Source organism: Stigmatopora argus, chromosome 6 (assembly GCF_051989625.1).
Source record: "Stigmatopora argus isolate UIUO_Sarg chromosome 6, RoL_Sarg_1.0, whole genome shotgun sequence".
NCBI lineage: Eukaryota > Metazoa > Chordata > Actinopteri > Syngnathiformes > Syngnathidae > Stigmatopora > Stigmatopora argus.
Window position 1 is genome coordinate 16910211 of NC_135392.1, and position 18256 is coordinate 16928466.

Sequence of the window (18256 nt, forward strand, 5' to 3'; positions counted from 1 at the left end):
ATGCAGGACAACACCGAGCTTACCCACTAAAAGACCCAAGTAACGTCTCCCTGTAATTTTCAAAATAGACTCCAGCTGATTGAGCACAGGCTTCTCCATTCTCACGCATTTTAGGCCATTCTCAAGACACCTTACATTTCTCACACCCTGCAAAAATATAATTTAATCATTGTCATCATCTAAAAATAAATGAGTTGCCTGAGCTGAAAACTGTTCCATTTAAATTTTGCTGCACAACTTTCATACCCATCAACCGAACTTAATCTGTCAGTACAATATTATCCGCTACAGAAACATCACATATTTAGGGCTAGAGGTCTAAAGCTAGCGTAAGTAATGGGGAGCAATCTCGTTTTGGGATCCGGGGGATTCTCTGGGGTGCTCTATTGTAGCGAACGTAAGGTGAGTGATTTTCTCCACTCTAATTCACTTAACTTGCTGGATTCTTGGTTGACAACAAACCATTTAATGTGGCTATGGTTGTAGCAGGATATTTAGAAAATGTTAGGAATATTCTTACATTAGTAGTAAAATTTGTTTATCTCTGAAGTTTATGATGAACCAAACCATTTGAAAATCGTATGGAAATTGAGCATTTGAGCAATTATTTCTTATTACTAGTACTCCAATGAGTGTAATGTTATGTTTATCAAATGGCCCTGAAGTAAGATATCTGATGAGTGATGATTTTTTTCTAGTCTCTGAATAAGGGACGATTCTGTTTTTCAAGGCAAGGTTTGCAACCCTAATTCCAATTTACTTTCGCTAATCTGAGTACACTATTAATAGCATTAGTCTAATGTTAATAGCCACACACTATTATGGTACTGCTGACTACATTTTTTGGATGACCTTTTAGAAATATGAACAGAATGACAAGATGAGGCAAGTCAGGTATCAGCAGCTTTTTGTGGAGTCACGTTTTTTTTCCTTTTATTTATTTATTTATTTTTGTGTATAATGGTATATTATAGGTATACTATTATATAGAATTTTAGGTAGGTGGTGTGGTTGAAGAATAGTTAGCTCGTCCGCTTTACAGTTCTGAGCTCAAGGGTTCAAGCCCGGGCTGAGTCCTTCCTGTGTGGATTTTGCAGGTCCTCCCTGTACCTGTGTGGGTTTTCTCTGGGTACTCCAGCGTCCTCCCACACCCCAAAAACATTTGTGGTAGGCTCATTGAACATTCCAAATTGTCCGGAGGTATGAGTGTGAGCGCATTTAATTGTTTGTCTCACTGTCCTCTGTGATTCACCAATTCAGGGTGCATTCTGTCTACTGCCCGTAGCTAGCTGGAATGGGCTCCAGCATTTCTCTGACCCTCGTGAGGTCCAGGCGACATGGAAAATTCCTTAGTTAAGAACCCAAATTAGCACAACCAGAATTCGAACTTGAGGTGCACTTGATTCTAATTCTGTCATTTTGGGGGCAAAATAGAGAATTTTAAAAAGCGTTTTTCTCAAGGTTTCCAAGACATTTGCACATTGTCATCATTACAAAATCAGATATATCATTATGCCATTTTATTACATTTAAGTCTTTGTTAATTTTATGAGCCGTTAAAACCTAGTTTATTGTAATTTGTTGAGATCAAGTGCATTTTATTACGTTAAGTTATAGTTTTTAGAGTATTCAATTTACAATACGATTAATACTCTTAGTCTGCATGCTAGGAGGCACAAACATCAAATAAAAAAGTAAAGCAGTGGTCCCCAAACTATTCCAGAAAGGGGTGCAGTGGGTGCGGGTTTTTGTTCCAACCTGTAAGAGGAAACCTATCCACCAATCTGCTATCCTAGAAGTGCAATCAGTCGATCGCAGTCAGGTGCTTCTTTTTTGAGCAGAAATCTCATTGGTTAAACTGTTTGTGTTGGATCGGTTGGAACAAAAACCTGCACCCCTAGCGGGCCTCGAGGACTGGACCCGTTTGGAGACCTGTGCAGTAAATCTCCAATTATCCAAGACAAGCTAGCTTCTGTTTGTTTTCTGCAAGGATAGATTGGCAAAGATAAGCTTTATCCAGTAGATAAAATCTCACTCTTTTTATATACTAAATGTTGCAAATGGCGTATGTACCTTATTTCATAAGAATATTGGAAACAAGGATTTTCGAAATTCCCCAAATGTTGTTCATGTAGCAAAAGCGTGAGCAAGTGCTGGCAATGTTGATGCCTATTAAGACATTCTATTTACATCGTACCTATATATACTATTTATATTAGATGTTGCCCTTCATTATGAGATCTTATATTTTTGCTGTGACCAACAATTTTTGTATACGATTGCTTTTGGCATCATGAACACCTAAAATTTCCAGGCTATTGTAATGCCAATTTTGTTTACATGCAAGTCTCGTACAAACTGATTTTGCTCGAACAAAAACGATATATGAAAAGGCACTAGTCTGTTGAAAAATAAGTGATTAAGACTGTGTTGTTGTCGTCGACAACCTTTCCCTTTTTTCTCATTTTAACTGGAACATGAGATCTATTTTTTCCTAGTTTCATAAATGACATGAGTTTAGTAGTCCTTTAAATTCAAAGCTCGTAAACCAGGGGTCTCAAACTTGCGGCCCGCGGGCCAACTGCGGCCCGCGGGACGATAATTTGCGGCCCCCGTCTTAATATGAAAGATCGATTTTTTTTTTTTAAATTTTTTTTTTTTTTTTTTTTTTTTTTTTTTACCCCTTTCCCCATGATGGCGCCGTTTAAGTGGCAGCCAGTGGCAGTAGCTCTGTCCACTCATGTTTTTCTTGTTTTACAGCATGTTTTACATGAAAAATTAGAGGGAACATTGACATGCACCTGCTTGTGGCAGGTGTGATACTGGTGTGCCGATAGCGAGCAATGATGATGTCGTGACCGGATGATTCGCCTAAAGACGTTTCGCCGACGGACGTTTGACAGACGGACAGGTCGTGCTAGTATTTGTTAGTTTAATGATTAAATACAAATACTAGTATTTGTATTTAATCATTAAACGCTGTTTTCAGCTGGATTTGACCGAATTTGAGAGCATTTTGAGCCGTTTGGCGAATGGACGTCTATAGACATTTTTTTGCCTCCATCGCGATATCATCCAGTATTTGTATTTAATCATTAAATGCTGTTTTAGGATGGATTTGACCCGATTGCTGTCATTTTACGGCTCGGTTCTGCTACATCTGCCTGCCCAAGAGTGCTTATTCCCGGACTGCCATTGATGGTAGACGAACATTGATTTTTACTATAATTTGGACAACACCGGCGGCGGGCCGGATTAAAAATCCTAACGGGCCGTATATGGCCCGCGGGCCGAGGTTGAAAAACTTGTACACACACGATCCGGTGGGGCGAGCGTTCGAATCCCGTTTCGGCGAAACCTCTGTTCGGCCGAATGAACGTTCGGTGGAACGTCCATTCGGCGACCTGCCTGTCTGTCAAACGTCCGTTGGCGAAACGTCTTTAGGCGAATCATCCGAGTACCGATGATGTCGCTCACACTGGTACTCAGTGCGCTCAGGGAGGTTGTCTTTCTGCTCAGACCAACAAAAAATTAGAGGGAACTTTGGTTCGGAGCTGAATGAACCAATCACGGTGAGGTATACGGCTCTGGAGGGCGGGACATCGGCCGGGCTGTCCAGTGCCTCGCTCACTCACTCATTCCTCCAATCAGCTGGGCGGAGGAGAAGCCGTGAGGCCGATCACTCCGCTGGGCGCGCACACTCCTCCGCTGCTCTCAGCATAGAACTGAATGAGGCGCTATGATCCGTGATCCAGCCTGTGTCAGTGTCTGTAGCCATATCCGCGATTGAAACGGAGAGCGAAAGTGCACATGCGCCACAAACCCGCGCGACTGAATGTGAAAGATCAACCCGAGACTCATTCCAAGTGGAAAAACATATTACAGAGCCCCAGAGATGTCTCTTTCAAAGCCTGCCGTGAAGAGAAAGGTCGGTGATGAGCACAGACAGTTTCAAGAAAAGTGGGGAGTGCAATATTTCTTTGTTGAACACAGGGGCACCCCGACGTGTCTCATTTACACTGAAAAAGTTGCGGTGCACAAGGAATACAATTTGAAACGTAATTGTACTATGAGACATGCTGAGGAGTACGAAAAATACCAGGGAGATGAGAGAGCCAACCAGGTTGCCAGTCTTAAAACACGTCTTCTGAGGCAACAGGATCTCTTCAAGAAGGCTACCAAAGACAGTAATGCAGCAGTCAAAGCTAGCTACGCCGTTTGTGAGTTGATTGATCCTGTGCTAAGTGATCCCAAATGGCTCATGGACTTGGCTTTTCTTGTTGATATCACACATGAGCTTAATGTACTGAACAAGAAGCTACAAGGCCAGGGGCAACTTGTCAGTGCTGCCTATGACAACGTGAGAGCATTCTGCACTAAACTTGTGTTATGGAAAGCCCAGCTCTCTCAGACAAACCTTTGCCATTTCCCAGCATGCAAGGCTCTCGTGGATGCAGGCACACCATTCAGTGGTGAGGAGTATGTTGAGGCCATTTCGAAGCTACAGGAGGAATTTGATCACAGATTTGCAGACTTCAAGACACACAAAGCCACATTTCAAATTTTTGCGGACCCCTTCTCCTTTGATGTGCAAGATGCCCCTCCTGAGCTTCAAATGGAGCTCATTGACCTGCAGTGCAACTCTGCACTCAAAGCCAAGTTCAGGCAGGTGAGTGGAGAAGCAGACAAGCTTGGGCAATTTTTGAGAGAGTTGACCCCCAGCTTCCCTGAACTTTCCCGAAGGTTCAAGCGGACCATGTGCCTTTTTGGGAGCACATACTTGTGTGAGAAGCTCTTCTCCACCTTGAACTTCAATAAGTCCAAGTACAGGTCCAGACTTACTGATGAGCATCTTCAAGCTCTACTGAGGGTCTCCACTGCTTCCTCCCTCAAGCCAAATGTGACTATGTGAGAAGAAGCGCTGCCAGGTCTCTAGCAGCAAGGAGTAGGCAAGAGAAGCCGTGTTCAGAATATTTCATGTTCAATGTTCCATTCAAGTTCAGAAAGTTAAAGGTTAAAGAGCTGTTAATACAGACATTTGAAACGGAATAAAAATAATTCATTTTCTCTACTTAGCCAGCCAGTGTATATCTACTGTATGCTCATTAGTATTATTTGGTTTTGTATTACTGATTGATTTATTTTTTATTCATCTTTAAGTTAATTTATTTAATTCATTATTTTTTGTTAAAAAATAAAGATATTTGATAACGTTGGAATGTTTTATCAGTGCTTTTCTTGTGGAAATCCTGATGCGGCCCAGTCTCACCCAGACTCGGCCTCTAGCGGCCCCCAGGTAAATTGAGTTCGAGACCCCTGTCGTAAACGTTCCGGTGCAGATGTGTAATCTATGAAGTACTTTAGCAATTTTTTTCATAATTGTCATACCAACAGTGCAATCCCCCACCCTCTCCTCAGGCCCCCCAAACTTCCCCCTAAACCTCAGAGAATCCGGAAGTCTAGACCTCGCTCCATTTTTAGGCATAAGCTGTTTTGCGGCAATATGGAGGCCTTCATCCAGGTATGAGCCCATGGTGTGCTCTTCGTCTGTTCGTAAGCGCCACTGTCTCGCTGTGGTCCTTTTGGGTTGATGTTTTTGTTTTCCCTCACCCTTTGGCCACTCTTTTACCCAAGCGTTTGGCTCGCTCCCACTTTGACTTTCCTCTTGCTCGTCGCCTTGTCCTCATCGTGTCTTTGTCAAGTCAGACATTGGTGACTTGACCGGGCGTGGAGGTAATTGTCAGTATGATGCCAAAAAGAGTAGCTCCAGGATTTGAATTGAGGCGCACATTATTCTTCTCTCACTTCAATATAGCTCAACTAAGCCCAATGTCCCCATGATTCGCACAATTATAAGGCACTGAATCGATGCTTTGGCATTTCCAGACCTTCGCTTTTGTTTTCTCTGTATGAGTTCTGTCTTCCTCACTAACTTGTTTGTGGTTGTCGCCTCTCTTTCACTGTCTACGTGCCTTACTGCTCTCTGCCCAGGGGAAGACGGAATGTCCGAACCAGGACTCAGGTACTCTGTCCTTTAGCTGGGTCGCATCACCATTTTTGCTACACTTCTGGGCCTCTTCTGTTGATACTCCTTTATGTTTACATACTGTAATATTAACATTTATTGCATTTCATAGTCTTTCTCTTTAAATGCTATATTTGATTTGATAGAAAACAGTGAGTAAATAATTGAGTTTTTTTAAATCTGCATTTATCGTTCAAGTCAGTCTAATAATGAATCTTTCAATATGCAGGACTCAGGTCAATCAATACCAGTGGTGGTTGAGAGTTGCGTCCGATATATCAATCTTTACGGTAGGTTCTAATGTTGTGTTCATTATTTTTGGCTGGAAATGGACAAATAACTGTCTCATTTTCTAAGACTTCTTGGTGATTATTGCCCATATTCGACATTACGCAATAACATTTTGTGATATTTGCTCTATTTTTTAAAGTACTGGCCAATGGTTGTGCTGCGATCAATTTGGCTGCTTGTTTTTTTAAATTAATTTTCCATAACCATCTCTTTAAAACCTGTACTCAAATGGGTCTGTTTATTCACAGGTCTTCAGCAGCAAGGTATATTTCGAGTCCCAGGATCCCAGGTGGAAGTAAATGACATTAAAAACGCATTTGAAAGAGGTCAGTGCCAGTCATTTCGTCCATCCTAATTAAGACCAGATAACATTTCATCCACCTTTAAAAAAAACCACTTCAGTGCCTTACGAAAATGCCATATATAAATCTTTAATGCATTTACAACTCACTGTGCATGATGAAGAAGATCTTAGTGTCATAATAAATGCATAGATTAAGTATTCCTCTCACAATTATTTTTTGAGACGATGATAAAGATGAATGCCTGATTGTGTCTTTAGGAGAAGATCCACTGGTGGACGATCAGTCGGACCATGATATCAACTCTGTGGCCGGTGTTCTTAAACTCTACTTCAGGGGCCTGGAGAAGTCGCTGTTCCCTGAAGAACATTTCCTTGACCTCATATCCACTACAAGTGAGTCTTCTTATGGGAAACTTGTCAAATATTAGGCTTACTTTCAGAGTCATTGTTTGTGAAGCATAACTCCATAAGGAGTGAGCAAGGAGTTCAACGGAGGAGGGGGGGTTAGTAAGGAGTACATTTATATGATTAGGGTTGAAATAAAAATTTAATTTGATTGATAAAAGTTCAATTAAAAGAATATAGTTGTATTTTCCATAAGAAAGGATGATTTTACAGAGTCAACTATTTTCTTAACGGTTGATGCTGTACGAAACACACAGTCTGTTCTCATGTTATTCACTTGCAGAAACTATTTATCCTTGAATGACACCAAGAAGGTCCACAGCTCGCTTTTTTTGATCCAGACAAAAATAACATTTGGTATTCTAATATGAAAATTATGGCTCAAAAATGTTTTATGTTGCAAACATTGGGGTTAAACAAACTTTTTTTCTTGATCATATTTAATATTTAATATGATTATGAAATTTGGTACAGTGAAAATATGTTCTGTCTGAAATTAAACTAATGAATGAATATATACACAATTTCCCACCAGTGAGGATTTTACTTTCTAAGAACATTTGTGTTTCCTTGGTACTTGCAGGTACCAAGTTAGTAATCCCTTCTCAAGGGACAAAAAATAGCAAAGATAACTATTAACAATTTAACTTTGACTCCCAGCGGGCTAGTGGTTAGCATGTCCGCCTCACAGTTCTGGGATCGAGGGTTTGACCCCAGCTTGATCAGCTCTGAGGAATTGATTGGGTTCCATCTGCATGGTTCCGCACATAACCTGGCCCATTATGGAAATTGGGTTGCAATGCACAGCTAATGGTCAAAGTAGAAACTCAGGCATGTTTGTGATTGTCCAGATTTTAATGCCTTCTTTTTTCCTTTTGCATTTGTGTAACTCACCAGTCCCCTACCATTCTAAACCTTTCCCATTGCTGCCGCGCAGCTCTGCTCATTAACCTAATAGAGACTGCTAATTAAGTCTGCTTTGCATCGGCCAATCATATTGAAGGTTCCAGAGAGCAGACTCCAAAAATAACTCATGACACCGATAGCTCACCCGAATCACCTGACTTGAGTGTGGGCAAGCATCCGATCGATTCCAGCTTGTTGCCGGTATGATTGTGTGTGTAAATGGTTTAGTCTCACTGTGTGCCCTACGGCTCACTGGCAACTAGTCTAGGGTGCAGTCTACTGCAACTGCCTGGCTGACATCTGCAGAGTGCAAATCAATCTACTGGCCAACTCAGAATCTAGTCCGCACTTAATTAATGAGCTCTGAGATAATACATTTAAAATATGTCCCTGATGATCAATGTATATACATCCCAAGAATATAATGACCACATTTCATGATGACCACGATTATTGGAGGAGCAGCCATTTTAGTTTGTGTCTCCACCAAGAAGAACAAAACGAGTGACGTGGAGCGCTCACTATTATTATTGTTCAATGTCATGCAACAGAATAAGAATGATTGGAATGTTAAAGGTGCATAGAGTTGTTTATGGGTTAAATTAGGATTGGCGCGTTCAACAGGTCTGGCACCCCAGAAGTCGGTGAACCCCAGGAAAATTTTGATTTCGTTTCTCTAATCAGCATATGTTCAGTCTGTAGCACTACTGAAAAAGTAGTACAGACGCTCCCCTACTTACGAACGAGTTAGGTTCCGAGCGATTGTTCATAAGTTGAATTTGTTTGTAAGTTGATTCAGTGCTATATTTTGTATTATAATTTATGTTTAAGGCCTATATAAGTATATTGAAGGTTTATATAAGTGCATTTGTATGTTTAAGGCTTGAATAAGTAACACGCATTGGTTTGTACTGAAAAAAACATTTAATAAAATGGAGAGAATATGTACAGTACTGTATAGAGAGAGAGAGAGAGATGTATGTATTAGAAACTGGCCGAAAGAAGCGATCTAACGACGATTGCACAGTTTTCTTCTTTTTTTCATCATAAATGATGCGGTAGCACTGTATGGCATCATTCAATTGATTTCCAAACTTTGTGCAACGTTCAATATTTGCTTCCTGCTGCTCGATCTTTCTGTTTATAAATGGTACTGACGGTCGAACGATTCAAGTTGTTATATGTGCAACGCTCACCACTCTCACGCGCATCAAGCTTCGTTATTATTGCCACTCGTTTCAAATGAAATGGCTTGCCTCTTCCTTGCAACTCCCTCAATAGAAGCCTTTCACTTTTTACCAACCATATTCAATAATGGATGCACGAGATATTTAATGATACAAATGAAAAAGGTTCTTTGCGCACTGGAGATACGTCACGCACTTCCGCATTGCAACGAAGAAGGTAGATGCTGGGTGAGCTGAGCCCTCACAGCGCCAGGCGTATTAGCGGCCGGCGGAAAGAAGCACTACTCGGAAAAAAATACAAAATTGGACTTACGAACATTTTTCGACTTAAACGCAATTTGCAGACATGTTCGTATGTACCGTTGTTCGTAAGTTGAATGTTCGTAAGTAGGGGAGCGTCTGTACTACCAAATAGCTACATGACTGCAGTCAACAAGGTTGGAAAAAATCCTACTAACCATTCACTCATTGCTGTTGCTTTGTGGAGTACTATGGTCACTGACTACTTGTTGTTGTCTTTTTTAGAGTTAGACTTTGGTTCTGACAGAGCTCATCACCTTCAACAGATTGTTGCAACTCTCCCACAGCCTGTGGTCATCGTAATGAGATACCTTTTTGCCTTTCTGAATCAGTGAGTGGCCCCACAGCAAGTGTCTTCCTTCATAAATAAGTGGCAGCTCTGCTATGCCACTAATTGCCTCTGTCCCTCCAGTCTATCCCAGTACAGTGATGAAAACATGATGGACCCTTACAACCTGGCTATTTGTTTCGGTCCCACACTGATGCCCATACCTGAGGATCAGGATCCTGTGGCCTGTCAGGCGCATGTTAACGAGGTCATTAAGAACATTATAATCCACCAAGAGGCCATATTTCCAGCCCAGCGTGAGTTAGAGGGACCTGCGTATGAGAAGTGCATGGCTGGAGGCGAGGAATACTGGTGAGTTCAAAGCTAAATGTCCAGTGTTCGGCAATCAATTATGTAATGCTCAAAATGAAGCAATACTTACATTGTTTTCAGAGAGTTTATAATAGAAGTAATAGTAACAACCGCTTTTGCAAGTTAAATAATTCTGCAAATGGTGGATTTTGAAATTGGTCACAGAGTGAGGTCAATATGGGATTTATTATACAAGGACCTGACCTCTTTGTTCTTCCTCCACACCCACGAATATTGGGAATTAGTGAATACCGTGAAGCCATCTGGAGTTTGCCACTTTCTGGTTATAAAATGTGCCCATAAAGCACAGTATCATATTACTTGCAAATTGCAAATTAATTTCAGTCTTTTTAATGCTCATATTTAGAAAATCTCTTCAAAATCTTACATTTGTACTTCTTTAACGCTGCAAATATTTTATCATTGAATATAAATTCAGACATTTTATGCATTAAATGTTGTGTTCTTTGCTTTCAAAACTTTGAATGTAGTTACTTTCCATAACAGATGTTGCACATTTTCCAACTAAAAAATATTGTTGTCTCTGTTTATGTGCAGCAAAATTATTGTGTATCTTTTTTTCTCAAAGTGAGAGTCCACACAGTGATGCCGGCGCTCTTGATGAGGTGGACAACGGCACAGGGCCAAACACTAGTGATGATGGTAAACTGCAGCGGCATTCAATATATATCTTAGATTGTCAACCATTTAATCTCACTTGGTTGAACTTCATTTTTTGTCAGAACTGGAGCAGATAGAAGCCATTGCAAAATTTGACTACATGGGTCGAAGTCCCCGAGAGCTTTCTTTCAAGAAAGGCGCCTCGCTTTTGCTCTACCTGCGAGCTTCTGATGACTGGTGGGAGGGCCGACATAACGGTGTAGATGGCCTCATTCCACACCAATACATCGTGGTGCAGGACATGTATGTAAAATACTTTCCCTTTAAATTAGAGGAGAATGCCATTTATAAATGTCACAACACAAGCAGTACAGAAATACAAAATATATTGTAAAATCCCTATAAATGCTCTGAATCAAATATGAAACATATGAGCAATATGTACATAAAGCTCAAGTGAATAAAATATAAACCTAGTCACAATTTTATGTAAACATTAGAACAGCATTGATCGTTCTAATATGTACAATGATCATACTGTAAGTATGCACTTATAGATCTAATAAATAAATATCCTGCCTTAAAAATTATAATTTTGTTTCAAGACAAACTAATTTAACACTAGCTCCCTCTGGCTTTATAGTTTGCAGATATTGAAAAAAACGTTCCTGCTATACTGTGTTTTATCCTACTGTGAACTTTTAATTAAACCTATTTATCCATTTATTCATCGTGTATTTCCTGTGTGGCGTTTGCATGTTCTCCTTGTGCCTGCGTGGGTTTTCTCCCAATACTCCGCTTTCCTCCCACATCCCAAAAACATGCATGGTCGGCTGGTGGCAAAACTCTAAATTGGCCCGAGTTGTGAGTGTGGGAGCGTGGGAATAGTTGTTTTTCTCCTTGTGCCTTACGGTTAGCTGTAAAGCAATTCAGGGTGTCCCCCGCCTACTGTGCATAGTTGGCTAGGATATGCTCCAGCACCCTTGTGAGAAAAAGTGAAAAATTATTAAATGAATAATATTCAAATTCATTATTATTTGTTTTTGTAAGATCCAAATCAGAATAATTAAAAGCCCCAGTAAATCCAAATTTATCCATATATGGACAAAAAAGTTGAATCTAAATATTTGTGTCTGAAAGGTGCCTCAAACTGTTTTAAATTGCAGTGGGAAGTTTCCAAGTGAAGTATTTTGTCGCCTTTTGCAGAAAATTGTTAAAATGACAACAAACAACTTGACAAAAAAGGATCATCTTCTGAAAATTCTTCTTTTTTTATTATTGGAAACAGAGATGACGCATTTTTGGAGAGTATTCCGAGGACTGACAGTGAAACCAGCAGTGGATACCATGAGGAACGTTCCTCATCCAGGCATGAGCATCAATCTTTTTCAGAACACCCTTTGGAACGCCGCTATGGGGCCCCACTGGCAAGGTAGATCACATTCTGACAAATGCTCAAATGCGGTCCAACCGTAACCGGAACATTCAAGTAATGTTGACCGCATCCTTCTAGGCCTAGAGTACGTTCAGATGGAGCTCCATTGCAACGTCACAGGAACGGCAACAGCCACAGCCCCACCAGATCCACCGACGGGCCACCAAGGGTCGCGCCTCGACCCTGCAGCCCTCACAAAATAGGGGTGAGCAGGGGTACCACAGACAGTCCGGAAAAGCGTCGACTCGCCACCTTTGGGGCTGCCGGACACCCGCCTCAGCGTTCATCTCCCGGCACAACTCGGCATGCAAACGTGGGTGATCATAAAACACTGGAGGCAGAAGCTCTCGCTGAGGTAAGTGCTGATAAAGAAACCAGGTCACAACAAAAGATTTACCTAAGTAAAACCATTATTTTATGCAGTGAATGTCAACTATTTATGGTTTAGTGTTCTTAGTGACCAAGCACTCGCATGAATAACAAAAATCTGTTATTAATGGGTAACAGTGTGTTTTACTACTCAAAAAAGTTGTTTAGGTAATAAACTTATACACAAGACTCTAGGATCCTAAAACATTTTCAAATCATTTCAAACAAATCTTACAATAAATTTCCCTTACAAAATAAATGCCCCTGCCTAAATAGGTGCATTAAAAAATAAAAAATAAAAAAGGCTCAAAGATAATTGTGTGTATGCCATAACTCTGCTTCCCATAAATGAACGAATACTAGTATTCTTTTAGAGATGCAAATCTTCCATACTCTGGCAATTCCAGATTAATTCAGTTTTTTCATGTTTCATCTTTTGTTTTTAAATTAGAAAATATATTAGATTTAATATCTTTAATTAATTATGATTTGAAGATACTGAACATTAAGCTAATTTCGATGTAAACGTTGAATTTATAGTAAAATACTGGGAGCTAAGGGAGAAAAAATTATTCATTCATTCATTTTCTGTACCGCTTATCCTCACAAGTGTTGGGGTGAGGTGGGGGTGGGGGGTGACTTCGGGCACAAGGCGGGGGAAAACACCCTGAATTGGTGGCTAGTTCATGCTCACACTCATACCTAGGTGCAATTTAAAGTATTCAGAACCAGAGTCAATTGCTAAAAAAAATTACCATGATAAAAATTGGGAAATCGTAAAACGTTCATTGTCAAGCAAATTACCGTAAAAATAACTACTGTATTTTCTTGCATATACACTGTACCGTATTTGTCGCAAAAAAAAATTATGACTGAATCGAGGGTACCGCTTATATGCTCACAAATTAAACTTGACATGCACGAAACTGAAAGGTGACAAGGACGAAACGCCATAACGCAAGACAAATTCATTTTAATGTCTATGAATGAAATTAAAAAAAAAAAGTATCTTGCATAAAATGTGAAAAAAACTCACCTGCCATTGCTCACGCAGGGCGCCGTATCTCAGAAATACCATGCACAAATGTTTGTCTTAAGTTTTTCCCTTCAAAGTAACACATTTGTACTCCCTATTAAAACCATGAATATGGAGGTGAAAATTGTGAATCGGGGGGTCTTACACGAGAGAAATTGTAAAATTAAACGATTTTAAGGCAATTTTAAAAGGTAGGGCCTATACGCAGACGCGGCTAATATGCGATAAAATACAGTATATTTTATTATATTCATGCATGTATTAATCTACTATCTAATTGGTGTTTTACAACAAACAACTGGATAAGTATGCATGTCATGTTTTGTTGGGGTTTAGTGGTTGGGTGTGTTTTGTTGCGTGTCCTGTTCCGCGTGTTTGTATGAGTTTCACCTGCTGTGTCTTTCCTGGCTCTCCTTCCCTTGTGTGACCCAGGTGATTGTGATTGTCATCAACCTCTTCCTGTGTATTTTAACCCTTTGTTTTGTTTGTTGGGGGGCAAATATTTTCTGTCAGTCGCTATGTTGCCTTTTTTGTCGGTTTACGTTCGCTTCTCATTATGCTTTCCCGTTCAGTTTTTTTTTTTGCCAATTTTCCCAGCTTTGAGTTTGTAAGGTTTTTTTTCAGTTGTTTGTTTCCCATTATTAAAGTTTTTTTCACCAGCACTTTTTTCCTTTGTTTCCTGCTTCCTGCACATTCGTACAACTCCCCTCCGCGGCCAAAGCATCATAACTTAACAATGCGCTAGCCTCTCGTCCAATCGTCCATTAATAATAGTGACAAAGTTTTTTTATTAATATGTCAAATAAGTTTTCCTATAATTTGTTAAATATTGTTGTTTGAAATAAATATATGCAAAAGGGTGTTTTTTAGGCACAGATAGTCTTGTAAATGGTTAAATAATTTACATTAAGTAATGTATTATTTTTAAAGTGTATTCGTACAGTACTTACAGGGGAAGGGTACGACATTTAAAGCAACATAATATAATATATTATAATATAATATTATATAATATAATATATAATATGATACGATACGATACGATACGATACGATATAATATCTAATATAACAAGCAGAATCAAGCTACCATTTAAAATAAATACAATAGCCTAATGGCATGGCGGTTAGTGTTTAATTGACAGGAAAATTGAAAATATGTATCTTTCTTGGACTCCAAAAAATGAGAAACTCTCTCAGGACTTTCCTACAAACTCATTGGCTCAATTTAGGCCAGCTGTTGGTGTCTGCTTCTAAATACTATCACTACCTTGTCCCCTTCTTTTCTTTTTCAGGACATAGAGAAAACAATGAACACGGCCCTCAATGAGCTGTCTGAGCTAGAGCGACAGAATGTTGCCAAACATGCCCCCGATGTGGTCCTGGACACGCTGGAGCCCCTCAAACACCCAGTCGGCAGCCATGACGTACCCGGAAGCCCCTTGCATACCATGGTCATCAGAGATCCCGAGGCGGTCCAACGGCGGACCAGCAGCAGCTCCTCCTCCGAAACCATGACTACGTTCAAACCCGCCCTAGCCGCACGTAGGCCCAACGCACCCGTCAGGCCACCCCCCGTCAGACCAGTCCGGCCGGCTCCTGTGCTCACGCAGAGCCAGGGACCGCACCGTTCAAGCAGCTCCAGTTCGTCAGGTCTCGGCAGTCCGGGCATGACTCCCACTGACAGGGTTTTCCCCAAAGCTCCTTCACCTTCACCGTCCACTTCCTCCTCCTCCTCAGACAAACAGGGTAACATGTAGCATTGGTCAGACGCAAGCCAAGTAATAGAGAATTGCGTCCAATTGTCTTCACTCAACCTAAATTACAAACCTGTCGTTTGTGTTTCCGGCTGCAGGTTCTTATCAAATCTTCACTCACATCTTGACTTTTAAACAGTTAATGCACTTTCTTAGCATAGACTCTGAATTTTAAAAGGGATGCACTGGAAATCCTCGTGGTCACCAATAATATGGACCCTGTCAAAGACTTTACGTTATCTTATTTGGGAATTTTCTGCCTTTGCCAGTGTAAGGCAAGGGAATAGCACACCACTAGGTTTAATTTTGTTATTTTTTATTTTATTTTTTTAATATTCGGGCTGCACTGATTGAATTGAAGGTAGCTTGTGTGAAGATCTGCAGCGTTTAATGAAGCTGACTGGAACTGCTCGAAGCAATTAGGATGCTGCGGATTAAATCCAGTTGTAGTAAGAAATATTGTACTAGTTATCTTTATATAGATGAGAGCTGAATGGAATATTACAGTTTTGAGATTGATGATTCAATCCCTGGTGGGTTCTGACCTTCCTGTGTGGAGTTTGCATGTTCTCTCCGTGCCTGTGTGGGTTTTCTCCGGGTACTTTGGTTTCCTCACACATCCCAAGCAGTTGAATGCTCTAAATTGTCCTTATGTATGAAGAAGAGCGGTTGTTTGTCTCAATGTGCCCAGCGATTGGCTGGTGACCAATTCAGGGTATCCTCCGTCCCGCCTACTGCCCATACTTAGCTGAGATACGCTACAGCACCCCCTGGACCCTTGTTAGAACAAGCAAAACATAAAAGTTAAGGGAAAAGGCTGTTTATTTAGCCTCTGTCGTTAGCTTAAACTTACCTTAAGAGAACAAGTGTGTCCTAGTTTATTTTGCAGACTTGTAGCTGGGAGTGACAGCATATGTCCACACTTTTAATCAATTGTAACCTTGTTGTTGTTGTTGTTGTTTTTTGTGGGGGTGTAGTATTCCTACTGATAATCTCATCGGGTACCTCTAGGGTTGCCATCTCCCCGAAAAATAATAAATAAGAGGCATCTCATTGGTTGAGCCAGCCGCGCAATGAAAAATCACCCTTTTTGTTGTTGTTATTTTTTACATGAAAAGTTTTTAGTAATTATTTGACCCCAACCTGAATTAGTTAAATCCATATTTGAGTGTTGTAAGCCTGTGGAAACACAATTAATATTAGCTATCTATTTTAATTTTAAAAAATAAACTAGAATATCTGTCTTGCTTAGTTTAAAAGTGTGTAACAATGCCCTAAGTGTCTTACTTGATATAATTCTTCTTCCCACAATGTCATCTATATGAATTTTTATGATTATACTACTTTAATCCCTCGAATATCACAGTTAATGTAGACCAGACATGGCCACGATAATCGAAAAATGGCGAAGTAGGGTCACCCCTATTATAACTTTTATTTCCTCCTTCAGTGCTGAGTCCTAGTAGCAAGTGTTTCAGCGTGGATTTTCACATTTTTTATGAATTAAAAAAGTGTTTTTAAAAATAATTAATTGTGGGAAAAATGCAAAGTAGTGCATTCGCGATAAGTGAAGACGCGATAATCAAGGGGATTCCTGTATTACATTACGATAATAGGTCAATAAACACAAAAATGTGTATTTATGATGTGAAACGGTCTGTCTCAAGAACACAAGTGTTCTTGAGTGCCTAGTCGGCACGTTTTTCTGTAATCTATTGGTGCCCACAACCAACTGTGAGAAAATTCAAAGGCCTCACATTGATACATGTTGTTTTCAATGTAAAAGTTTTTCTTAGTGCACAAAATGCTCTGCTTTGTATATTAACCCTCACGCGTCCTATGATCAATCACGTGGCATCTTTAAATCACTAAGATTAAAAAAAAAACTCTGAGAAAAACTTACAAACAAATTATATATGTATCTACATATACTACTATGTATATGTATAAATTCTAGGACGCATTATTTTTTGGTCATCCATGGTTGCCTCTTGTTATCTTCATGACCAGCAAGAATTCCTCCACCAATAAACATAATAATAGTAAAAGTTCAATACGGGACATATACATTTGTTTCTAAATATGGGACGTTTCCGTTTTTCAAGGGATGGTTGGCAACCTTAGGTAAATTGCGTCCGATTTTGATAATTCCATAGACACATTTCTTCATCATTTTGAAACTCCACAGCTTCTTGATCCTTTTCAGCGTCTTATGTAAAGTTTTATAGCATCTCAAAACCACTAGATGAATCAATTAGACAAGGATCGTGCTTGCTTAAAGACGTTGCTAGGAAGCACAGTTGGTTATTTGCCATTTTGGGGCAGGTTTCATCAAGTGAAATTTAAGACTTTTTCAAACCACTTAGTCTTAGAATATGAGGCCAAATTCTAAGGCAACTCTCAGAATGCCGGAATTTTTTTTACACAATTTCATACATTGATTTATTTATTTTCTGAACCGCTTTATCCTCATTAGGGTCACGGGGGGTGCTGGAGCCTATCCTAGCTAACACCAGAGGTTGGGGACACCCTGAATCGGTGGCCAGCAGTGGGATCGATTCCTGATGTTTGTGACTGTGGATGGTTGTCTGTCTATGGCAACCAGTCTGGTGTGTAATCTGCCTTTTTCCCAAAATCAGATGGGGATAGCGCAGTACGGATAATGGGATAAAGACCTAACGGATGAAATTCAATGCATTTTAAAGGCACATGATCATGACTAGTGATGAAATGATGATTTAGGACTTTTTTTAAAACCCCACAGGAAGCCCTTAAAACTGCAGCTTGTTCACTATTAAAAACTTCATCAGTCATCTGATTTCAAAACCAGATACCACTCATTCATGCTCTGTATGTAATGACATGAGGCAATTACACATTTAAATGGGTTGGCAGGGGTGATAGCCTTCTGAAACCATGAGTAGATAGAATGTGGACTGCAAAAAAATAACTGACGCATCTGATCTAATGCATTAATGTGC

At 40.0% G+C, this 18256-nt stretch overlaps 1 protein-coding gene across 3 annotated transcripts in view; it reads left to right on the forward strand.

The window, feature by feature from the left end:
- Positions 1-17808, forward strand: part of LOC144076113 (SLIT-ROBO Rho GTPase-activating protein 3-like) — a 48928-nt gene extending 31120 nt beyond the window's left edge. Inside the window, exons 12-22 of one of the 3 annotated variants that reach the window (XM_077603689.1) lie at positions 5419-5521; positions 6255-6315; positions 6565-6642; positions 6879-7013; positions 9644-9749; positions 9831-10058; positions 10648-10721; positions 10802-10982; positions 11968-12111; positions 12193-12469; positions 14814-17808. In XM_077603689.1, coding sequence (XP_077459815.1) covers positions 5419-5521; positions 6255-6315; positions 6565-6642; positions 6879-7013; positions 9644-9749; positions 9831-10058; positions 10648-10721; positions 10802-10982; positions 11968-12111; positions 12193-12469; positions 14814-15278 — 1852 coding nt within the window. In that variant the 3' untranslated portion in view covers positions 15279-17808. Of the gene's footprint in view, positions 1-5418; positions 6023-6254; positions 6316-6564; positions 6643-6878; positions 7014-9643; positions 9750-9830; positions 10059-10647; positions 10722-10801; positions 10983-11967; positions 12112-12192; positions 12470-14813 lie in introns of those variants that run through there. The other 2 variants (XM_077603690.1, XR_013300736.1) reach the window with 2 other exon arrangements.
- Positions 17809-18256: the final 448 nt, after the last annotated feature.